This window comes from Equus quagga, chromosome 4 (assembly GCF_021613505.1).
Source record: "Equus quagga isolate Etosha38 chromosome 4, UCLA_HA_Equagga_1.0, whole genome shotgun sequence".
Classification (NCBI taxonomy): Eukaryota; Metazoa; Chordata; class Mammalia; order Perissodactyla; family Equidae; genus Equus; species Equus quagga.
In genome coordinates, this window is record NC_060270.1 from 22,589,279 (window position 1) to 22,614,162 (window position 24,884).

Consider the following 24,884-nt stretch of genomic DNA (forward strand, 5'->3'; position numbering starts at 1 on the left):
TGATATAAGAATTCATAATGTCTTTCTATTGAAGTGTCCCTTTGACTAAGATAAGATTGAGAACCAGTGTTTACCTTCAGAGTTCCTTCAGTATCTGTTTTTCTCTGTGGCACACAAGGGATAAATGGAGCCATCAGGGACAAAATCTTTCCATGCAATGCATACTTTCTGGCACAGGCTCAAGGGTCACAAAGACCAAAAGTCTTCCTAGGTCTCTCCTAGGAATGAAGGCAAGTGGAAAGTGCCTGCAGGGTAGAAATGTGAGGCGGGTGGTGGTGGTCCTTGTATACATGTTTTTTTCTCCTTTAGCTCTATATTCCATTTCTACAGCTGTGTTTAGTATCAAAATGGTTAGTATCCTCACCTCTCCATTTCAGAGTCTTATCATTGATTGGCCTGAGTCTAATAGCTCTGGGAACAGGAGGTATCAAACCTTGCGTGGCAGCCTTTGGTGGAGACCAGTTTGAAGAAAAACATGTAAGAGTCCTGTTATTTCTGTATATTCAAAAATGTAGAGCAGACATTAAAAGAGACACCTGGCAGGTAGCCATTTGCCAGGATTGAAATAATCCACTGGTCAGACCATATCTGAGGAGTCATGTTCAATGCTTGTTCTTGTCATTAATAGAGAGAAAAACACGTTTAAAGGAAAGTGACCCGGTTGGTGGATGGACAAAAAGATGCATTTTATGAAGAAAGGTTGAAGGAAATGGAGATGTTTAGCCTAGATAAGATAAGAATTAAAGAGAATATTATAGCTTTCTATAGATATTGGGAGGATGTCAGTAATTTAACTGGAGGACAATGAGTGAAAGCTATAGGAAATCAGCTTTCTGCCTGATGGAAAGAAACACTTCAAATAATCAGTTTGACGTAGTGAAACTCTCACTTGAGGTATTTAAGAAGAAATGTGGTAAGCACTTCGGGAATGGGAGGTGATGAGGAGTGGAGAGATGATTTAAGCTTCTCTAGCTTTGAGAGTCTATGAAAGGGGAAAATGACAATTTAGAATAAAACAGGGTGAGTCTCTATAGATGAACTTGTCTGGATAGTCATTCCCTTTTCCACTGTCAATGGGAAAAGCAACAAAAAAACCCCACATGAATAAGGTAAAAATGGGCTCATATAGGGATGCAGTGACAAATAGGCAAGGGAAACAGTCTATTTTTAGGTTAGCCAACATTTCTGGTTTCCCCTCTTTTGCTCTCAGTTTTCTTTTTTGGCTGTCTTCATGTATCTATTCCCTCTTCTATAGCTATTTATCATGTTTCTGGTTTTGCTCTCTCTCTTCTTGCTTTCTGTGTTTCTCTTACCCTTCAGACCTTTTGAGTTATCATTTTCTATTCTTTATCTTTCTGGGAGCCCATAGATCACAATTGCTTGCTGACTTTGGAGAAATAGCCAAATTTGGAAAGTGCAATTCTATACACAATGAACTATACAAATAGATGAGTGGAATAAGGTTTAATTAGATGAGAAGAGGAAGCAAAACACACTGTACATAGAAAATGGGGAAGGAGAGATTGTGCTAATGTGTCAGGAAAAGATCTGAGGTGCCAGAAAGAAGCACAGTCATTTTCAATGAATAAAGCATCAGCAACTCTACTCAAAAGTTACTTTACTTGATAACTACTCCACAAAGATATTTCAGTAATAGGACAAACCCACTTCCAAGTTTCCACCACTCAGTCTAAGCCCACAGACTTCCTTTTACATTCTGTGGCAGACTTCCCATGAGCACTCGGTGAACTACCCTGCTTGAGCAATAGTTTACTCCCCTGTCCTATGTTCTAGTCCTATTCCTACCACACATTCTACAAAATCTATTATGTAACTCAATCAATCACTTAATTAATTCAGTCAATAAACATTTATTGAGTCTGTAATGTATGTCAGGTGCTATGCTAGGTACTGAGGATTATAGTAATGAATAAGATATGATTTCTTCCCTAAAGGAACTCTCAACCTACTGAAAGAAACGGACATTTAATGCAAAGAAATTAATATTAGAATAGATATGTATAGGACACAGTAGTGGCATAGTGTACAGGATGATCATTTCGCCCAGGGAAAGGGGTAAAAGAATATTAAAGATGCTTGTACTGGGGTTTGGAAGATGGGTAAATGTTGTCTGGGCCCAGCCAGGTGTGTGTTAAAATATCTGGTATGATACTCAGACACCGTGGAGGCAATATCTGAATCTGTCTCTGTGTATGTACCTCCAGCTTAGTCTGAATGTAAGGTGGGGATGGAGCTTTGAGGCACATCGCACTGATGATTTGTCCTGTTTGTTTCAGGCAGAAGAACGGAGTAGATACTTCTCAGTCTTCTACCTCGCCATCAATGCAGGGAGCTTGATTTCTACCTTTATCACACCCATGCTTAGAGGTTAGGATCTTTCCTGAGGGGCCCTGTTTAAGGCTTTACTCTGGCCAGCCAAAAATCTGTTCAAGGCTTCCTCTATCCATCCTCTCCTTTTATAAAGCCTTGAAAGTCTGAGAGAATTTCTTATAATCTTGATTTGTCTGGTCCAAAAGAAGGATTGTGAATTAGATGATGGAAGGAAAGAGGGTGGCTATGTCTACAAGCTCAGAAGCTGAGCTTGCAGAATAGAACATCAAAGACTCAAGATTCAGGGTTACTGCTTTTTTTTCTTTAGGAGACGTGCAATGTTTTGGGGAAGACTGCTACGCGCTGGCTTTTGGAGTTCCAGGATTGCTTATGGTGATAGCTCTTGGTAAGTGCAGTGGGGCAGAGGAAACTAAGAACCACTGATGCCTGCCACACGTAAAGCATCATGTAAGCTCTTCACACAAACTATTTCATTCAGTTCTCTCACACTAACCCTATTAGGTAAGTCTTATTGTAAGAATTTTCCCTAGACATTGGAGATAAATTAACTGAATGAAGTCAGAAACCTTAAAAAAAAGGTCTTATTACATAACTAATAAGAAGTTTCCTGGAGAGCTTTAAAAAAGACTGATCCCTGGGCCTCATGTAGGACCAGTTAACTCAGGATCTCTGCAGGATAGGCCCTGAGCATCTATAATTTTTTAAATGTCTAGGTGATTCTAATGTGTAATCAAGGCTGAAATCCACTGCTCTACACTGTAATATGTCAGGAAGCACAGAAAATACTCCTTCTCTCAAATTAGCTTATGTCATCTGATAGTTATTTATCTGGTCATTGGAAGACATTTTTAATTCTTTGGGCCTTTTAAAGTAGCTTTGCTCTTGAGAAAAGAGAATAAGAGGAGGTGGAGAAGTAGGTGGAAACTGATGCAACTTCGATCTTGCGGCATTCTCTTTACCACCAAGAACCCAGTAATGGAAGAGGAAGGGTGATGTGTGTGTTAGTTTGTGCAGTCTAAGGGGAAACTTGGACATGATTGTTTCTAATCATTGACCTGGAAACCTGTTCTCACTCTGAGCCTTTGGGCGACACCCCCGTGGAAGATATCCAGTCCAAACACATAAAAAGCTCAATGGAGGAAAAAGAGCCCAGAAACACAATATTCAGTCTGATTTTTTTCTACCGGGGGAGGGGTGGGGCTAATAGTAATATTCAGATTCCAATTCCAATTCCAAGGAAATTTATGTGTTGTTCCCAGAGAGCTATGATAATACATTCCTTGCTTCCTTCTTCCTTTGAAGCCAAACATTTCCCCAAATATTTTCCTGGTTTCCCACTGATTAGTATTATGGATCATTAGTATCTCTGAATCATTGCACAATAATAATATTTACATAGCAGAGTAATTATGAAGATCAAGAGAGATGCTATAAGTGAAATGTTTTATAAATTAAAAAATGCTAAACAAGTGTTAGCTGTCATTATTAGCTGCTTCAGTTTTTTGGATACTAATAAATAACTCAATCCCCTTGCCTTTCACTGTAATTTAATTTATTCGTTTATTTTTTTCATTCATTCATTCAACAAAGATTTATTTAATGAGCTTAATATGTGTCAGGTTCTGTGCTAGGTATTGGGGTCACACTGGTGAATTAGACAGCTACAGAATTCATGCTTTCAAAAAACTTATATAGTCCAGACAAGTAAAGAAAATTTTACAACATAGCATGATCAGTGTCACAACTGGGAAGTACAGAGAAAGCTATAGGAACACATAGGAGGGATGTCTGACTAAGACTCTGAGGTCAGAAGAGGTTGGCCTAAAGAAATGGTATCCAAAGGATTAACAGCAATTGATCAAAGAAGAGATTGGAAGTGAAACAAAAATAGCTCGCGGGATCTGTAAGGCTAGGAGGTGAAAGAGCATGACATATTCGAGGGCCTTAAAGGAATTCAGATCACCTGGAGCAAAAATGAGAAAGATAAACAGAAGAAACTGACAGAAATCAGATAAAGAAGGGCCTTTTAAGTCACCACAGAATTAGAATTTTATCAGGAGGACATTGGGGAGCTACAAAAGGATTTCGAACAGAGGAATGATTGTTAGATTTTTATTTTTCGGTGGTGTCTCTGACTGTAATGTGGAGAAAGGATGGGTTAAAAGTGAGGCAAGGATACTATTTATCCCGATTACTGAATTTTTGGCACTCTCTAAAAGTTTGTGCTCAAGGGGAGTGTCTCACTCAGCTCACCCCAGTCCCAGCCCTGGTAGAGCATAGATTTTTGAGTCAGACAGGGCTCAGGTCAAAAATGCAGTTTCTGGCACTTTCTAGCTATGTGATCTTGTACAAATTGCTTAATTTCTTTAATCTTCAGTTTCTTCGTGTGTAAAATGGAGAGAGCAGTACATATTTTGTCAGGTTAAATCCGTTAATGTACATAAAATGCCTAACACTTTACATGTGATAATAAACCTTCGACAGATAATAATAACTACAGAATAATAATGGATTTGGGAAGGCCTTTCATGCCAGGAGTTTGAGCTTATTAGGTAGATCCTGGAAACAAGGGTTTAATTTGGCATCATATAAAAGAAGAAAGACAGCAGGGACTGAGGAACTGATTGGTGCCCATTTTGATATTCCAGGGTAGAAGCTGTGAGGTTCTAAACAAGATCCATAGTGGTGGCAATACAAGAGGGGGCAGATGGGAAATACATTGAAGAAAGGATCAATACAGTTGGTAATACATCAGATGTAGAGATGGAGAAAGAAGCGTGAGAATTTAGAGATGACTTACATTTCTGTGAATACAGGAAGGTCTCAGCGGATATCTATCTATCTTAACAATTGACCATTTCATTCTGCTCTTGGCTCCCATAAGTTTATAACTCCAAAGTCAGGAAGTGAAGTCAGTTTCCTTCTTTTACGAGATTTGCCAGTCACTCCTATGCTTCAGCAGTCTGTCCTTAGCGTGGATGTACTGAATATGCTAAATGAGAAGCTAAGAACCTTGTTTTTGTATCAACTGCAGTTGTATTTTTAATGGGAAGCAAAATATACAGAAAACCACCTCCTGAAGGAAACATAGCAACTCAAGTTGTCAAATGTATCCGGGTAAGTCCATAAACTGTTTACCTGCCTTTTCAATCAAAGGGAAAGAGAGGCAATGCTGAGATACAGACCTTCAAACATGGATACACATTTTTCTCAATGACCTCTGTTCTACTTCTGTGCCTTTTGGCAAACTGAGATTGGTCAGTCTTCCTCTGTGCCTCTACATAAACATTAGGTAAAAAAAAATAATATAACCACTTTTCTAAATTGGCAAAAATCTTCTGAAATGTAATTATATATGTTGCCAACAGAAAATAAGGCTAGATAAAATTATATGTGAAATATTCTGAAATTCAGTGTCTCATGAAATCAAAAAGTTGGAGTAAGTGGCTTAAAGTATGTGTGCTTGAGGGAAGGGATAATGAGTTGGAAAAGGCAGGGGATGGTTTCGTCTTGTCTATTCTCTGATGTCTATGCTCTTTCCTAGTTTGCTATTTCCAACCGTTTCAAGAACCGTTCTGGGGACCTTCCAAAGCAACAGCACTGGCTGGACTGGGCAGCTGAGAAATACCCAGTAAGTTGGAACTGCAAAAACACCTTATGCCTCCATGGCACCTTTCCCAATGTCCAAACTGATCCATCCTGCTGCATTTGACCTCTTCTCTTACTGTTCTGGGGCATTTCTACTCTGAGCAAAGAAACCACATCTAGTAATTCAGTCTGCTCCTTCTTCCCCTTTGTTGCAGAAGCAGCTTATTATGGATGTGAAGGCACTGACCAGGATACTTTTCCTTTATATCCCATTGCCCATGTTCTGGGCTCTTTTGGATCAGCAGGTAATAATAGTTCTTTTGAAAGCTAACTCTTCTTCCAGCCCCTTCCTTCTCACAGAAAGGGATTTCTCATAATAGCATCTGTCTGCCCTAGGGCTCACGATGGACCTTGCAAGCCACCAGGATGAATGGGAATTTGGTGAGTAGAAGAGATTTTCCATAGAAGTCTATTTTTTCTTTGTAATCCATATTAAGGAAAAGTTAATTTCTTTGTGTTTTTCCCTGATAACTGACTTAAGATCATGAGAGAGGTGGGTTTAACATGAAGGTACTGAGAAGGCAAAGTAAAGAAAGCTGGTCTAGAAATAAAAAACAGAATCTTATCTTTAGAAATCAAGAACATAAGGAGGGGAAAGGTTTAAAGGTATACAAAGAAGTGTCGAGAGGATGGCTAGGGGATTGTTTTCTTCCATCCGAGCCTGCCTGGGGCACAGCAGGGACAGGTTTGATTGCTGCTACCACATACTTGGCCCCGTCTCTCAGGCAGGGGTCACAGCAGAGGAACTGGAAGTGGGATATTTCGTACATAGATATGGAAAGAATGAGAAAGGTGTAAACATTGTTATGTCTTTTTCCAATCTCCATTCTTTGGCAAACTCAAAGTTGCATCTCTGCTCTCAATTGTTCCACTTCCTAGATTATTGTACTGTTTTTCTACCATCTCAGTTGTGAAGAGGGCAGGGTAGAATGATGCCAGGGTCTTATTAGCCGGTCTATTTGGAGCCTGCCAAATAGAATTTTACCTTTTCCCTTCCTCTGGTTGTCCAGGATTACCATGGTTGTTCTCTTGTTGACCCCTTGGAGAACAACTTTAGAAAGACTGTGCGTCAGTGGGAATGTTCACTCCAACCATGATGTCTTGTACTTCACCTTATAACCACCTATAACTGCAGTTACTGAGATTAATAAAAACACACTGACTCTGTTCTCTCTCAAGATAATGAAAGCATAGTACACAGAAAAGAATCTTCTCCCTAGGCACACCTGCCTTCAGCAAGCATATCCTGACACCATTCTCAGTCTGTTCCCCCACATACTCTTACAAGCATGACAGGGGTCCTGAACCAAAGGCCTGATGGATTTTGTCTTATGCTTCTCACCTGCTAATTAGCAAGATTGTTGATCTTGGCTTTTCTCGTCTTTCGCCACCATCTAAATGTAATTTGTTATAATGTTTCAGGGGTCTTTTGTGCTTCAGCCCGACCAGATGCAGGTAGGAGACCGCTGTAGTCGTGGGGGCTTATTCTTTGCTCAGCTATACCCCTACCTGTACTACTGGATTACCAGTCACAATTTTCTGTTTTCCATGCTGAGGAGAGAAAAACATAGGGATGGAAATATTCTCCTTAAACCCCACACTTCTCTTTCACATTCTCTGTTAAGTGAGTAACTCCTGCCCAACTCCAGGGAGAGTGTTTTGAGCTCACAGGAAAAGTGTAAGCATTGGATTTTTTTTCCATGTTAAGGTAGTATTTTGGAATTATTGTCGAAGAAAAGTGTGAGACTTTGTTGTGAGCAGTGAAGTCAGAATTTCTGTTTATTGGTTAACTCCTAGTTCTTTTTTTAACCCCTTATTCAACAATCCCCAATGCTTCCTTCTCTCCTTCCTTTCTCCTCGCTATGATATTTTTCCTGGGGCTGTGGAACTGGGGAAGGTAAGTGAAAATGGGAAAGAAGAGCTCCCAACTGATTGACAGAAAAACGGTTCCAGAATGAGACTGGTTCCTTGGGATATTTGGAAGCTAAGGTGCTATGCGAGGGAAATAGAGTCTTGGCGGTGTAAAGGGTTCGAGAGACATGGAATCATTCTGTACTTAGTATGATGAAAGTGAGTCTGGATGTGAGAGAGAGTGCACACGAGCAAATGAGAGCACATGGTCACACTCATGATACAAGAATGCTTGTAACTAATCCTTTTTACCATGGTATTACAGGTACTAAATCCCTTTCTGGTTCTTATCTTCATCCCGTTGTTTGACCTTGTCATTTACCGTCTGATCTCCAAATGTGGAATTAAGTTCTCGTAAGTGCTCACTACGCCTCTGTTGCTCCAAACTGACTCAGGCTTTGCCCAGGTTGATAAAGATTCAGTGTCAGCACTTTTCTATTTAGTGATGATTTGTTTTGATATATCAATTTCTGCTTCTGTTTATCCATATTAGACTAAATGCCTATTGACACTGGCGGATGGAAATTAGATCTAATTAATTCTTATTGCAGAGAGTACAAGCCATTACTGGAGACTTAACTGTGTGATGTTGAAGGGGTAGATCTAAGTTTCACGGAAAGTCAAAACTATGTGAGAATAGGCTCCTAAATCGACTTGTTGCTTTCTTCTTGAAAGTTGCCCCTTCAAAGAAGTCTAAAGCCTTTGACAACAGCTAATCCCTTTAAATCTCCTGTTGTTCATATGAAACAAATGGGGGACCTGGAAAGTCTGGGAATAGAACTGTCCTAATTACTACTTTTCCCGCATTCTAAATAGAAGTGTTATTCTTTGTAAATTTAACAGAGGAGGGTTTCAAGCCTCCTCTAATTCCTGATTGAATAGCAGTTTCCTTTTGATGATCACTTTACCATATTCAAATGGCCTTTTGTCATTTACTCATTTATTGAGCAGATATTATTGAGTTTAGCATCAAGTACAATACAAATGTAACAGCACAAATCTTGCCCTCAAGGAGTTTACTGTTTAGTTAGGGAGCTAGAACACATACAAGGTGAAATATGTTAAGTGCCCTAAGAAGGGAAACAAAGTGCCAAGGAAGTGTAGAGCAAGAAGTGAGTCCTTCCTGCCACCAGGTTCAAGAAAGACTTCTGAAGAAGAGAAAAATGAGGTGATAATGTATAGTGCCTGGCATATGGTAAATGTTCAATGAATCTGGCTGTATTACTATTACTTTGTTATTATGACATAATGGATAGAAAGACCATTACAAACAAAAGTAGAGGTGGGAAAATGTGGTGCATTACAGAGAACAGTTCAACGTGATTTATGTAAAGGGAGAAAGAAGGCTGTGTGAAGGGGAGTTCTAGGAAATAGTTTGAAAAGTAATTGGGACCAAATTAGGAAAGGTCTTTAATAGTAGGTTTAGGAGTTTTAGCTTTTATCCTTTAGAGTCCAAAGTTGAGATATATTCGTCTCTCCCTTTCCTCTGCAGATCGCTTAGGAAAATGGCTGTTGGAATGATCCTAGCATGCCTGGCATTTGCAGTTGCAGCAGTTGTAGAAATAAAAATTAATGTGAGTTCAATAAATCTTAAGCTCCATCAGGGAAGATTCATATCTATTGTTCACTGTTCTGAGTTGTTTGATCGTGATTCCCTGGTACCTAACACAGTACCTGTTTTAAAGAAGGTGCGTAATTAGTATTTGTGACAAATGAGTAGATACAAGGGCAGAGTGGCAATGTAAACTGAGGCCCACCTCCCACCTGAGTGATTCAGAGTATATTGTCAAGGAATTCCCAAAGAGAGGTATCTAGCCATCTCTTTGGGAACACAGGCTTATATGATACTTTACCAGATACTCAAAAAAATACTTTCTGGCAGATTGCATAGCCACTCTTGGGGAATGATGTATGAGGTCACAGCCAAGTCAAAAAGCATGGAGTTTGTTACGTGGCATCAGTGTTTGCTACACTGAGTTAGTGTTTCACCCTCCAAACTGCCTTCTGAGTTTTCTAAGCCAACTGCTCTTCAGAGGGAGAAAGCTATGTCCTCCCGACTAGACAGGCTAGGCTGTCAGAGATAGGGCTGTGATATGCATTCTCATTCTATCTGAAGGGTTGTTTGTTGGTGATTCTGACATATGTTCTCCATCTCAAGGAAATGGCCCCACCCCAGCCAGGTCCCCAAGAGATTTTCCTGCAAGTCTTAAATCTGGCAGATGATGAGGTGAAGGTAACGGTGCTGGGAGATGAAAACAATTCTCTGTTGGTGGAGTCCATCAAATCCTTTCAGGTGAGGTATGGACTGGAATGAATTAGAAATACATTCAGATTATGCACCAAAGCAGCAGCATAATGTAGTGGTTAAGAGCAGGCATGTGTGGAGTCAAATGGCCCTGGTGCAATTCCTGGTTCTGCCACTCCTTTGCTATAAAGACCCTGAACAACTTGTTTTATCTCTAAACTTCAGTTTCAGCATCTGCAAAATGGTGATAATTTTTATGTCATAAGCTGTTGTAAGGTTAAGTATTATATGTAAAGTGTTTAGCGTAGTGTCTGGGACATTGTAAGCTCTCAATAGGTTGTAATTTGTATTATTATTTCAAACTGCCTCCTAATCATGCACATCCTCTGGAAGAGTGTGGCTTGTGTATTTTCATTACTGTTACTGTACCTATTCTTAAAAATTTCTTTTAAAATATTATTTTTAAAGAATAAAAGTAATATACATTTACTGTTGAAAGTTGGGGAATATGTAGAAAGACATAAAAATCATCTATAATTCCATCACCCTGAGATAATCACAGTGAGCATTTTTGTATAAATGAATAAATAAACTACTTCTTTGAAAGAGCTCAAACTCTATATTCTGCATTTACCTTGATTTTTTTCTTAACATTAATTGCATTCTAAGCATTTTTCCATGTCCTTAGATAATCTTTAAGAACATGATTTTAATGGACATATAATGTTCCATTCTATGGATATATCATAGTTTATTTGAATATTTCCTTATAGGTATTTAAGGTTTTTTGTTATTATATATAATCCTATAATGAACATCCTTACTCGTAATCTTTATGCATGCCTCTGATTACTCCTAGTCTATTCCTAGAAGTGGAATTACTAGGTTAAAGGATAATGCTGAAAGTATCTGATGAGGTCATCTGCCCTGGGGTGCTATGAGATAATGATGTCCAAGATGGGGTGGAAGGTGAGTGTGATAGGTTTTTCATTCTACAGAAAATGCCACGCTACTCCAAACTCCACCTGAAGACAAAAAGTCAGGATTTCCACTTCAACCTGAAGTATCACAATTTGTCTGTCTACACGAAGCATTCTGTGGAGGAGAGGAACTGGTACAGTCTGATCATTCGAGAATCTGGGAAAAGTATTTCCAGCATGATGGTAAGTTGAGGAATGGCCTAGGTTCCAAGTTGTTATCTTAGAGTATGATGACTGGCTTAGATCAATATCTTACCAAGGATATGCCTGATGATCCAATTTTCTGATTATCAGTTCTCTGTTGTCAGCTGTAACTGATTTTTACTTTCTTCTGTTGTAGGTGAAGGATGCAGAAAACAAACCACAAACATCCCACAAAGCTGGGACGACAGCTGTGAGGTTTGGATGTCAAGGAGACACAGTTCTCTTGGATTTGGGGTCTCTTCTGATCTATGGGGCTTCAGATGAAGAGGCCTCATATTCTGCTTGTCTTGTACAAAGCTTCTCTCTCCTAGAATGTCAGGGGCATGGGTGTCAGATGGCGTTTTCCAGGACTGAGAGGCAGATAGGCTTGCTTTCCCATGTGGTATTCAAAGATGACCTATATCTGTGTATGCCCCCTTGTGCTCTGATGCCTCGATCCCTTCTGCTGAATTTTATCCATGTATCTTGCTCTCAGGAAAGTAGCTGAGTACTTTCCTCTGTGATCAACAGGGAGAAATTTAGAAGAGAGCAAATAATCTTTCCTTCATTGTTGGTAGTTGAATATTTCTTACTGTTACTGTGCTTTAAAAGTGTAGTTTTTATTTTAAACCTGTAGAGGCATCATGGTGTAGTAAGGGTACACATTTGGAGTCTAAAGACTTGGTTTTGAATCCAGATGAGTCTGAAGGTCTTCTCAGACAGCCTGGAGGTGGAGCACCAAAGAGGCCACCTGTTCTCTGTGGCAGGAATCTGAGATGAAACCGACAGATGCACATGCCTATGACCAACAAGATTACATGGTTGCTGCTGAGAATAGTACTTTAGAGGAGAACTTTTAATGAAAAGCCTGAATCGTGGAACAGTCATAATAATTTGCTTTTGAATATGCTTCAGAGAAAGTAAAGAGCTCAAAATAAGTCAGACAGCAGTGAGGATAGGATTTCCCTGGGTCAGAGAGGCATAAAAACCTCCGGAAGGGCTGAAAGGGGAAATTTCTAGATCCATGCAGGATTATCTAAAGTCCAGGAATCAACATTAAGGATTCTAGAGGGAACTGCCCTTCTTGTCCCATGGGCCAGAGACCAACACAAAAGCTCTCCAAATAGAAATGTACCCCAAACCCATATTGAGAGGACAATTAGGGGCCTAGTTTCAGAAGACCAGGAAGATTGTTCTGGAAGGGTCCAAGATTGTCTGAGAACTCCAAAACAATGATAACTCAACCTACCATGGGTTGGGAGTCTGGGTTTTACATAAGTAAAATCAGATTTCATTTATAGGAGGATAAATTATCAGTTTTATGTAAATACTGGTGTATGTTTATATATATGATAATTTTTCTTAATAGAGTCTCAATTGATGAATCCTACCACTATAAGAGGGAAAGAAACTGGGTGCACCTCAGCTAGATTAGTGAGGAAACTCAGACTGCCATGGGTGATCATGATAGCGTCCATCCCAGCTAGAGGTCAGGTGAGGGTGTGGTAGATAGAAAGCTAATTCCTCAGGAAGGAGAAAGTTAGGGACAGTTAAGACTACTGATTACTTCTTACATGTGAGTTAATTCATTCATCCAGTTAACACTGTATTATCATGTACCTTTTCTGTGCCAGCCACTGTTCTAGGCACTGAGGATATAGTGGTAAACAAAACAGAAGAGGCCTCTATCCTTTTATCAGGTCTCCCTGTTTGGGACGGTTTGTCTGATCTGTAACACTGTCTCTACCCTTAGGTTCGTTAACACTTTGCATAAAGAGGTCAACATCTCCCTGGGTGCGGATATCTCCCTCAGTGTTGGTGAAGACTATGGTGTGTCTCCTTATAGAACTGTGCAAAGAGGAGAGTAAGAGCATTACCCTTGTGGACATTTTACTTTTATCAACAATTGTTTTTTAAATGTCTTTTTTTGCATAGAGGTAGGGGGATTAAGTATATCTTGGCTCATTTTGAGTATATACAGACTCCTGCTCTTTTCAACCCTTGCCTCCTTCCCTCAGTCTCACCTTTTTCCACACAGGTATATTGAAATCATGATTGCTGTGAAGGCCATGCTGTGTAGTTACCAAAGCCCATCTCTGGGAATTTTGCAAAGTTTATTATTAGCTCCCACTCCTACCCTTTGGTACCTCCTGTTGGCACCTCATCACTTCAAGCTTATCCTTTCAGTTTCACTGTTTTATGCTGTTCTGCTGATTTGTAAGACTTAGATGAAAAAAATTCCTAAGACTTAGATAAGAAGATATAGGGCCTGAGGTCCACAAAAGAAGGTGATTTGTGCCTTCCTTATTCATATTTAAGGTTAAAAGAAAATACCCAACAAGAAATGAAGAGCTCAGATCAGGGGCAGAAAAACCTGGCCTGAAAATAATTCACTTCTAGAGACTTCTCTCTTTCAAAAGAAATGGCGGCTTTGCTGCTGAACTCACCATGAGTAGACGTGAGATCACTCTTTCCCCTGGAGAGAGGAGTGCTTTACTAAGCTGTGATGTTTATTCTAATCTGAACTCCTCCTATTCCAGATACCCCGCGATGCGTTGTCAAACAAAAGATAAGGACTTTTCACTGAATTTGGGTCTACTAGACTTTGGTGCAGCTTATCTGTTTGTTATTGCTGATGTAAGTAGCTCATGGCACCTCTACTCTCTCCTTCCATAGATCTGTATCTGCATCTGTATCTGTATCTACATCTGTATCTGTATCTATCCTGGGATCCAACGTAGACTCTGTTGCAAGACAGGATCACATACTTATGTTTAGTGTAATGTGATAGATTCTATAGTGACTTCAGAAGGCCCACTATAGTCTCCATAGGGCACATTAAAAGAGATAACACTGGCAGCAGGCACAGGGTCTTGGGTCATGGGAAACATAATTTATCTTGAGCCATTGTTATAAGATTACGTGGTCTACTCCAGTCTCTTTACGTCCCCAAGAAAGCAAAGATCATTTATGTCTTCTTGACTGACTCCACATGCGAGTCTCATAGCTCCCTGGAAATTGATCTGCCAGCATGTCATAGTCTAAAATACCAAGACTGGTAGCAAATGTCAATCTCTACACAAAGTTAAGGGGATCAGTTAACGGTGATCCCTCAAAAGCAATTGTCTCAGCAATTAGGGCAGGGCAGGGTACCTCTGAATTTTAATTTTGATGTCAATCTTGATTCTAATTTTATCTCATTACTTTTGGCATTGTATTAAATATAAGAAAAAGGTACTGAATAAGAAATGATGGAACATTTCCAGACCTATGATGAGAATAATCTGTAAAGTTTTACTTATTTTAATTAATTTAATAACCTGGTATCTTTGGTATGCCATTTTTTTATTACAGCTTAATTGAGACATAATTCATATACCAGATAATTCACCCATTTAAAGAGTACAAAGATTTTAAATATACTAACATTCAATACAGAGAGAATTTCTTTTTTTTTTTTTTTAAAGATTGGCACCTGGGCTAACAACTGTTGCCAATCTTCCTTTTTTTTTTTAAGGATTGGCACCTAGACTAAGAACTGTTGCCAATCTTTTTTTTTTTTCCTGCTTTATCTCCCCAAACCCCACCTGTACACAGTTGTATATCCTAGTTGCATGTCCTTCTAGTTGTGGGATGTGGGATGCCGCCTCAACGTGGCCTGATGAGCGGTGCCATGACCGCACCCAGGATCCGAACCCTGGGCCACCACAGTGGAGCGCGCGAACTTAACCACTCGGCCACGGAGCCAGCCCATATATTTTCAATAATATGTATTCAATGGTTTTTATTATATTCACAGCGTTGTGTAATTTAGAACGTTTTCATCCTTCCAAAAAGAAGCTCGATACCCTTTAGCAGTCACTTCTCGTTTTCTTCCAAACCCCCTAAACCTGGACAAGCACTTGTCTACTTCCTGTCTCCATAAATTTGCCTATTCTGGACATTTCATATAAATGGAAAGATACAACGTGTGGCCTTTTGTGTCAAGATTCTTTTATTTAGCATATTTTCAAGGTTCATCCATGTTATAGCATGTATCAGTACTTCATTTCTTTTTATTGCCAAATAATATTCTATAGTATGGATATAACACATTTTATTTATCTATTCATCAGTGGATGGGCATTTGGTTTTTTCCCACCTTTTGACTATTAAAAATAATGTTGTCATGAACATACATATATAAGTTTTTGTGTAGACATATGTTTTCACTTCTCTTGGATATCCACCTAGGAGTGGAATTCTTGGGTCACGTGGTGAGTCTATGTTCAACCATCTGAGGAAGTGCTAGACTTCCCCAAAGTGAATGCACTATTTTGCATTCTCACCAATAGTGTATAAGGGTTGCAATTTCTCCACATCCTCACCAACACTTGTTTTTCTGTCTTTATAATTATAGCTCATCCTTGTAGGTGTTAAATGGTATCTTATTGTGGTTTTGATTTGTATTTTCCTGATGGCTAATTATGTTGAGCATCTTTTCATGTACTTATTGGCTATTTGTATATCTGACTTGGAGAAATGTCTTTTCAGATCCTTTGCCCAGTTTCTAACTGAGTTGTCTCTTTATTATTGAGTTGTAAGCATTCCTTATATATTTTGGATATAAGTCCACTTGTCAAGTATGATTTGCAAATAATCTTTCCCATTCAATAGGTTGTCTTTTTAACTTCCTTGATGGTGTCCATTGAAGCACAAACATTTTTAATTTTTGTGATGTTCAATTTATCTATTTTTTCTTGGGTTGCTTATGCTTTTGGTATCTAAGAAACCATGGTCTAATCCAAGATCTTAAGCATTTATGCCTATGTTTTCTTCTAAGAGTTTTACAGTTTTAGCTCTTATATTTAGGTCTTTGGTCCAGTTTGAGTTAATTTTTGTGTATGGTTTGAGATAGGGGGTTAACTTCATTCTTTTGTTTGTGAATATCTAGTTGTCCCAGCATAATTTGTAGAAATGACTGTTCTTTCCCCCATTAAATGGTGCTGGCACTCTCGTCAAACATCAATTGACCATAAATGTGTGGACTGATTTCTGACTTCTCAATTCTATTCTATTGATCCACATGACTATCCTTGTGCCAGTACCACACTGTCTTGATTACTGTTACTTTGTAGTAAATTTCAAAATCCAGAAGTATGAGTCCTTCAATGCTATTCTTCCTTTTCAAAATTGGTTTGGCAATTCTGGGTCCCATGAATTTCCAAATAAATTTTCAGATCAGCTTAGGATCAGGAGCTAGCTGGGCTTTTGATAGGGATTGCATTGAATCTGTAGGTGATTTTGAGCAATATTGCTATCTTAACAATGTAAGTCTTCTGATCAGTGAACATGAGATGTCTTTCCATTCATGTAGGTCTTCTTTAAGACCTAAATTTTTTTAAACAATGTTTTACAGTTTTTAGCATATAAGTTTTAAATTTACTTTGTTAAATTTATTCCTAAGCATTTTATCCCTTTGATGCTATTGTTAATGGAATCATTTTCCTAATTTTATTTTCAGATTGTTCATTGCAAGTGTGTAGAAATACAATTGATTTTGTATATTGATCTTGCATCCTGCAACCTTATTGAACTAATTTATTAGTTCTAATAGTTTTTTTAGTGGATCCCTTAGGATTTTCTACATACGAGATCATGTCATCTGCATAGAGATAGCTTTACTAATTCCTTTTCAATATGGATGCCTTTTATTTCTTTTTCTTGACTAATTGTCCTGGCTTAAACTTTCAGTACAATGTTGAATAGATGTGGTAAGAGCAGATATCCTCTTACGACTCATAGATGTAATTTATCAGGTTAGGTTCCCTTCTATTCCTAGTTTGTTGAATTGTTTGTTTGTTTGTTTGTTTGTTTGTTTGTTTTACCATAAAGGGGGATTGTATTTTGTCAAATGCTTTTTCTGTGTCTATTGAGATAGTCATGTGATTTTTGTCCTTTATTCTATTGATATGGCATAAATTCATTTTCACATATTAAAGCAACCTCGCTATATTAGTTTCTAGGGCTGTTGTAACAAAGTACCACAAGCTGAGTGGCTTAAACAACAGAAATTTACTATCTTACGGTCGTGAAGGCTAGAAGTCCAAGATCAAGGTATTGGTAGGGTTGGTTCCTTCTGAGGGCTGTGAGGAAGAATCCGTTCCATGCCTTTCTTCTAGCTTCTAGAAGTTTTCTGGCAATATTTGGTGTTCCTTGGTGTGTAGAAGAATCACCCCAATCTCTGCCTTCATCTTCACATAGAGATCTCCCTGTAGACTTGTCTAAGGCCGCATTTCTCCTTTCTTATGAGGACACTAGTCATATTGGATTAGGGTCCCCCCAGTGACCTCATTTTAACTTAAGTAATTATATCTACAACAAACCTATTTCAAAATAAGCTCACATTCTCAGATACTTGGGGTTAGGACTTAAAATATGACGTTTAGGGGGACAAAATCCAACCAATAACACTTGCATTCCTGGTGTTATTCCATTTTTCATTTGTTCTGTCTCTCGTATGTGGCTCAAGATAGAGGTCATATATATTGTTTCTGAATGCCAGACTCTAATAAGCGTCTAGAGTAGAGATGGTAAATTGGAGGCCTGGGGGCCCAGTTCCTTCCATGGCCTTGTTTTGTTTGGCCTGCAAAGTATTGACAAAAATAATAATTATTATTATTAATTGACAATATTTAAAATTCAAGAGATTTCACATAAGAGGCTAGATTCCTAACATTTCTTAAAAACAAAAATCCAAAGATTTTTGTAACAGGTATTACCATGTCAATTGTCTGGTGCTGTGGTGGCTGTACCTTTAGCTGGGGCCTATGCTGTCCAGTTCACCGTAGTCTCCATCATTCCCATTCAGCCTGCTTTGTTTACTTAATTACCTGCCTATGGGTATTTGAGTATGTGATCTTGATTTAGAAACTCAGGTCATAGTCTTCTCTTAGGCTGAGAAACCCAAACATATGCCCAGATATTAGTCACAATATCAACTAAAGCAAAATTTACTACAGTATTTTGAAACTAATGGCCCTTTGACTCAGAGAATCGAGGGCATTTGGACATCAAAGACTTTTGATTTTAAGGATTTTTGACCTTGACATTTTAACTCTGCCATTTTTATCTCATTGCCTATCCAGATATTATACTAGATATTATACTACCACCAAATAACGATTTTACTCCAAGAAATATATGCAATTAAAAAAATTTCATTCCACTTATAATAACAAATATTAGTGGACACGATCTGTATAAAACCAACCATAGCTAAAAACCTGCATATAGTAAAAGTAGTTTTAAACAAACAAAAAAAAAGATTGTAGAATCACATATATTTGGTAACATTAATAACAAGAAATTCTTTTTGACCAGACTTTTAAAGAAAAATGGCATCTTGTTGACAAAATTAGAATGTATAAGATTTAAGTTAAAAAATAATGACCAGTAAAAAGAATTCAAAATAGCAGGTGGTATTTGATATGGATTTTAAAAAATTGATCAACAAGATCTTCAATGTAAGGGTTACCAAGAAAATAATTTATTCCGATAAAAGTAATTTTAGTAAAAAAAAAATTTTAATGGAAACTATTAAAAATGGTTTAATTGTACTTACATAGAAAATTGGATGATGAATTAAACTTTTCTCAAGAACATGCTTTCTGAAAATTCATTGTGTTTGTATAACTCAGATGCCATTTTATTTGTAAAATGTTGGCCAGGATCAAAATACACAATAGGTCAAAATGGTGGGAGTCCAAACTACATTATCAAAATATTCTGCCCTTTAAGGACACTGTCGGTAATGGTATCTGATTGACTGAATCCAGGCAAATGGGTGCAATGTTACCAAAAGGAATTTTTTTAAAAACTGAAATTGTGTAGAAATTCCTTAACCTCTTGAGGGTAAAAAAGAGGGGGTGGATATAAGATCACAGAATGCTGTAGGTCAAGAATGTTTACTTGAGACTGCTGACATGCCCTTTTCTTCTTTTCTTCACTAAGCGCACCAATCAAGGTCCTCAGGCCTGGAAGATGGAAGACATTCCAGCCAACAAAATGTCCGTTGCATGGCAGCTACCACAATATGCCCTGGTTACAGCTGGGGAGGTCATGTTCTCTGTCACCGGACTCGAGTTTTCTTATTCTCAGGTAGGTTTTTGCAAATAGAGCATGGAGGTGGAGATATTGCTTAGAAGATGGTAAGTTTTAATCCTGGCACTGCCGTAAAGAGGCATGTAACCCCGGGCAAGACCTCCATATTTTTTGGCCTTAGATTTCTTATCTATGACCCTGAACAGAGAATCATCTTGACTCCCAGGATCATGGCAGAGCCGCATAGTAGCCTATGCTGTTTGGGATCTAGAAAAGGATATTTACAGATTGAGAATAACGGCAATGGAATCAAACTGCCCATGTTCAAATTTTGGCTGCATAACCTATCGTGTAACCTTGAGCAAGTGAATTATCATCTCTCTAATGCTATTTTTCTTTATGTATAAAATAAGAATATTAATAGAACTTATCTCTTAGGGTTGTAATGAAGATTTTATGATATAATGAATTAAAATATTTAGTTAAGAACTCTATCTTATTATTACTGTTAACATTATTACCACCCCCTGAATCGGTGTGATAGTTGAACTTTGTGGGGGAAGTTTGAATCTGGAAGCTTTTGTGAGAGAAGTTTTCTGAATAGATGCACTGGGCATGAGAGTGGCGTAGGGAGTTCACTCACAAACTTTTGTCCCCTCTAGGCTCCCTCCAGCATGAAATCTGTACTCCAGGCAGCCTGGTTGTTGACAGTGGCAGTTGGCAATATCATCGTGCTTGTTGTGGCACAGTTCGGTGGCCTGGTACAGGTATGCGTCTAAGGGAAGCAGGAGCTTGTGTCTATCCAAGGTTTCCCCACTCAGTGCTGTCACATGAGGTGGGTTAGATATATACAGATTTTGCCATGAAAATAGACACACAAAGTGGCAAAAATGGCCACCATAGGCCCATGTGAGGAGAGGCCAGTGAACCCAGTCTTCTTCTAGCAAACCTCTTCTTAAACTGGTGACCCTGGGTCAATCTGCTCCCCAGTCCTCATCCTACGAAGATCCGTTTCGTTTCAGGTTTCTCCATATTCTTCTATTTCTTCCTGCAGTGGGCCGAATTCATTTTGTTTTCCTGCCTCCTGCTGGTGGTCTGCCTGATCTTCTCCATCATGGGCTACTACTATGTTCCTCTAAAGCCAGAGGATATTCAGGGACCGGCAGATAAGCAGATTCCCCATACCCAAGGGAACATGATCAACCTGGAGACGAAGAAGACAAGGCTCTAATGGCTTCCCGGACTCTGCCCAGACTCCAGTTCTTGGCTTTGATCTTGGCCATCACCCATCATCAACCATTTTTTTCTCCTGCTTGGTTAGGGGAGAGAAGTAGCAGCATGTCTGAACTGATCTCCTCCACTTTTCTCCCATGACAGAGGCAGTTCTAGGCCTGGGTTTTCCAGTACATTAGAGAGCAAGACCCTGAGACTCTATGTCTTCCCACCTATCAGTGAACTCAGTTGACATTGTGTAGTGTTGCTGAAGCTGGCCTACTGCCTGCAAATGGCCATGAAAAACACAAATGTATAATTGAGATTGGTCTCTGTGGGTAAGCAAAGGTTTGTGAGAATTCTTTTATCTGCTGTTTAGAACTGATGATCCTACTTTTTGAGGTGCTGATTTAGGGACAGAATTGCAGAATAACAGAGAAACAGTATTTGAAGTTTCTTCATAAGCGATGTAATTGTACTATTCACAGGACCTTAAAAATTGGTACATCTGGTGTCATCTGGTCTGGGGACTGGCTTGTCAGCTATCCAGGTTTGATAAGACCTGAGGAAATTTTTCAGTATGGATGGTAGGAGACAGAATGACATTTTATTAATACACAGGAGAAGATATATCTTTCTAATAATTACAGTATTTTATCTACTAACCCAAACACCACTTTCTCAGTACTGATGGATCTTTGGAAATCAAATTAAAGATAGTAAACATTGGTAAACAAACATGGTTCTGGAAAACAGGAACAGGTAGCAATTGCAGAAATCTTGATGAACCATTCCTCTGTGGTGCCTGTTCTTCTTAGGAAACAATGCTTCAGCCTTGGATTTTGCCTTCCTGGGGACAGTTGTATAGAGACTAATTGTAATTTTCCAGCCCTGCCTTTTCAATAGCGTCAGGCCAGTTTTTTCTTATTATTACATCATGTCTTGCTTATTGCAGCAAATATTTAATAACAATATTTTTATGAATCCATCTTCCTTTTTTATTATTACTCCCTTCAGCCTCAAAGTAGTTGCTCATTTTGATAATTTTTCTTGTTTCCCTTCTCCCATAATTTTTAAATGCCATTTCTTCATTAAGGCCTGGGAAGCCCCTGTTTATTCAAAAAAAGTTACATTAATACTCTAGATTTGAGCTTCTAAAATGGCAGTGCTCAATGGGGGGGCGTTGTCCCATACGAGAATCCTATCAAAATCTGTGGGGGAGGGGAGGAGTGGTAGAACATGAAGGGTTTTTGTGTTAATGAAAAGGTGAGAAACATTCCCTTGCACACAACGAATGAGTCAATGGACAGACACAGGAATGTCATTATGGTGTATTGCTAAGGAAAAAAGTTCAGGACCACCATAGTAGAGAGCCTCATTTCCATTGGTTTTACCCCGTTATTCTCATCTACAACTGTATTGAATCTCACATTGTAAACGTAACAAGTAAGAGAAGTTGCTCCAGTTTCCCAAAAATTATATACTTTAGTTTTAGTGACTAAAGTTTCAGAAGTACTGAAGTGACAGCAGCACCACCCTCACATGTCTTGGTAGGAACACGACCTTACTCCTTTAGAAGATATTCTGTTCATTTTTGAGCAGCTTTAACTCAATCTGTTCTATGAAATATTGTTTTAAGAGATGCTAACAGTGTTCCTTGAATAAAAGTTTCTATGGACAAATAAATTTTGGAAATGAAGTATATTATATCTTCTTAACATTTGCATGTTGAAGGTTCTGAGAAATCCTGCAGTAAAGATACAAGACATTTTTGTTTGCCTTGCAGAACACTGGTTTGTGGAAAACCGTGGTAGGCAGTTCCTCCTTGAGCTGAACTAAAAGCTTCCCTCTGAAACCTCCTACCACTGGTTCTTTCCTTTAGAGCCAACAAGAATAAGCATAGTTCTCTCTTTCACGTAGCAGACTCTTCGCTGTCTGGGGAGAGCTCCCCAGTCATCAAGAAAGTATTCATCAAGCAAAAGATTCTCATTTCCTTTCATGTGTCCTCACAGAACATAGCCCAGCCCTTTCACCAGTTTGTTTTTCCTCTTCTGAAAAATAACCTTTGTCTGAAATGCAGCGGTGGATCAGAATCCCTCTTAATATGTGATATCTGGAGCTAAATACAACATTCCAGAAGAGGTCTGACCTGAAGAACTAGAACCTACCCTTCTCAAAACAATACTCTTCTGTTAATGCAGCCTTAGGTAACATTAGATGTTTTTGGCAACTACATCACAATGTAGACTTATATTCTTACCATATAGTTGACTAAAATCTCCATTTTTTTTAAAGAGAGCTATTGTTTATCCAAATACATCTTTGAGTTCTACTATATACCATTCACTAAGTTAGATGTTGGAAAAACAAAGCTGAATAATCTACTATACCTGTATGCAAGGTTACCTCACTTACCTTTACTGATTGCCAAGATCCTAGAGAATGCAAAGGCCTTGAGGAAGTAATGGTATATTGAGGAAGAGCAAGAAGGTCGGTATGACAGAACTGGACTGAGTAAGGTGAAAAGAGGTAGAAGATGCAGTCAGAGGAAGCTAGGGACCAGACTGTGTGGGGCATTGTGACCATGGTAAGACATTTTGGATGTTATTCTAAGTAAGATATGAAACTGTTGCAGGTTTAGAACACGAGAGTGACATAATCTGATTCTCTGTTTAAGATCACTCTGGCTGTTGAGTAGAGAGTTGTCTGTAGGGAGAAATGGAAGCATGGAATCCAATTAGGAGACTTTTATAAAAGTCTAGGATGAATGATGGCGCAATTTTCTGGGAGTAGAAAAGACTAGGGTAAGAATAGGATTGGGGTGTAAAGTAACTAAGAGGTTTTTTTGTGCATGTTGAGCTTGAGATGACAGGTATCCAACTGGAGATGTCGAGCTGGCAATCTCATGAGTCTGTAGTTCAGTTAAGAGGCTGGGCTGGGGATATAAACTTGAGAGTCGTCAGCATATAAATAGTACTTAAAGCCACGAGACTGGGTGAGATATCCAGGAAGTGAATGTATATAGAGAAGTTCAAGGACTAGGCCTTGGATTTTCCAGCATTAGAGGTCCAGAAAAGGAGAAGGATCCAGCAAAGTTGATGAGAATGGATGACTTACGAAGTAAGAGAAAAACAAGGGGAATGTGATTTAATATAGATGATACATTCTTTATTATAATTAGATAAAACTAAAATGAAAAAAATAATCTCTGGCTGACCTAAAGGAAGCACATGTTCCTGATAGGAAACAGGAAGTTATGGAAGTTCATAGAAAGGAGAGATTGCTTCTGGCCATGGGAATTAGGGAAGAAGTCATGTAAGCATGGAGTAGATAGCTTTTTAGTCTTGACCTTGAAGATGACTAGAATTTGGAAATGGAGGCAAGAGGCAAGAGAACATTCCAGGTAGAGAGTCCATCACAAACAAAGGTGAAGAGGCATGAAAATAAAACTTTGGGGAAATGATGAGTAGCCTGATTTGCATGGAATAAAGGGTGTGTGCAGAGTAGTAGTGGGAGATCAGACTGGAGAAGACATACAATATGTTAATGCAACGGATCAGAGTAAAAGGATCTAATTTTGACTCATTCCTAATTTCCTCCCTCCATGGCTTCTCATCCCAATCAGAATAAAATCCCAGCTCCTTACCCTGATCTATAAGGCCCTACATGGTTTGGCCTTTGCCTAACCTCTCTTTATCATTCTTTACTCCTTTGATTACTGCACTACAACTACTCAAGCTTTCTCTGATTCTCAAACATGTCAAGCTTGTTCCTGCCTTAGGATCTTTGCACTGCCTGGAAAGCTCTTCTCCATGATCTTCTCATCACTCAGTTGTTAAGTTAATATATCTATCACTTCTTCATCGCCTGACCTCTCAATTTGAAATAGTCATCTAGCATAACATGTATAAATATGAATTTCTGAGGACAGAAGGGTAACAGTGTCAGTTCAATCAGCAAATATTTATTGAGTACTTGCTATGTTCCATATGTGCTATATACATGAAAGACATAAAAATGAATGAAACACAGTTCCTGTCATCAATAAACTCATAACTTTTTCAGTTTTCAGATTTTTTTCCCCAAAAAATCTTGTGTCTTTCGAATTGTGGTGTTTCACTCTCAATCTTATTCTTATCTTTTGCAATCGCTTTTGGAGTCTTTCACATCCATAGATATAAACCATTAATACCCAGGGCTCACAATTTTTTGACCCCTTTTTGATTCCAATGGCCTCCTAGGGTAACTCAGTCATTCTCAGACTAAATTAT

General features: G+C 38.7%; 1 protein-coding gene across 3 annotated transcripts in view; it reads left to right on the top strand.

The window, feature by feature from the left end:
• SLC15A2 (solute carrier family 15 member 2) overlaps positions 1 to 22,306 on the top strand; it is a 35,318-nt gene extending 13,012 nt beyond the window's left edge. For 2 of the 3 annotated variants that reach the window (XM_046657925.1, XM_046657927.1), the window contains 18 exons: positions 378 to 477; positions 2,298 to 2,388; positions 2,660 to 2,737; positions 5,387 to 5,469; positions 5,897 to 5,983; positions 6,156 to 6,245; positions 6,337 to 6,381; positions 7,423 to 7,455; positions 8,177 to 8,265; positions 9,404 to 9,485; positions 10,070 to 10,204; positions 11,155 to 11,319; positions 11,477 to 11,535; positions 13,073 to 13,183; positions 13,860 to 13,956; positions 19,312 to 19,458; positions 20,064 to 20,168; positions 20,456 to 22,306. In XM_046657925.1, the coding sequence (XP_046513881.1) occupies positions 378 to 477; positions 2,298 to 2,388; positions 2,660 to 2,737; positions 5,387 to 5,469; positions 5,897 to 5,983; positions 6,156 to 6,245; positions 6,337 to 6,381; positions 7,423 to 7,455; positions 8,177 to 8,265; positions 9,404 to 9,485; positions 10,070 to 10,204; positions 11,155 to 11,319; positions 11,477 to 11,535; positions 13,073 to 13,183; positions 13,860 to 13,956; positions 19,312 to 19,458; positions 20,064 to 20,168; positions 20,456 to 20,632 (1,774 nt within the window). In that variant the 3' untranslated portion in view covers positions 20,633 to 22,306. The remainder of the gene's footprint in view (positions 1 to 377; positions 478 to 2,297; positions 2,389 to 2,659; positions 2,738 to 5,386; positions 5,470 to 5,896; positions 5,984 to 6,155; positions 6,246 to 6,336; positions 6,382 to 7,422; positions 7,456 to 8,176; positions 8,266 to 9,403; positions 9,486 to 10,069; positions 10,205 to 11,154; positions 11,320 to 11,476; positions 11,536 to 13,072; positions 13,184 to 13,859; positions 13,957 to 19,311; positions 19,459 to 20,063; positions 20,169 to 20,455) is intronic. The other variant, XM_046657926.1, reaches the window with a different exon arrangement.
• Positions 22,307 to 24,884: the final 2,578 nt, after the last annotated feature.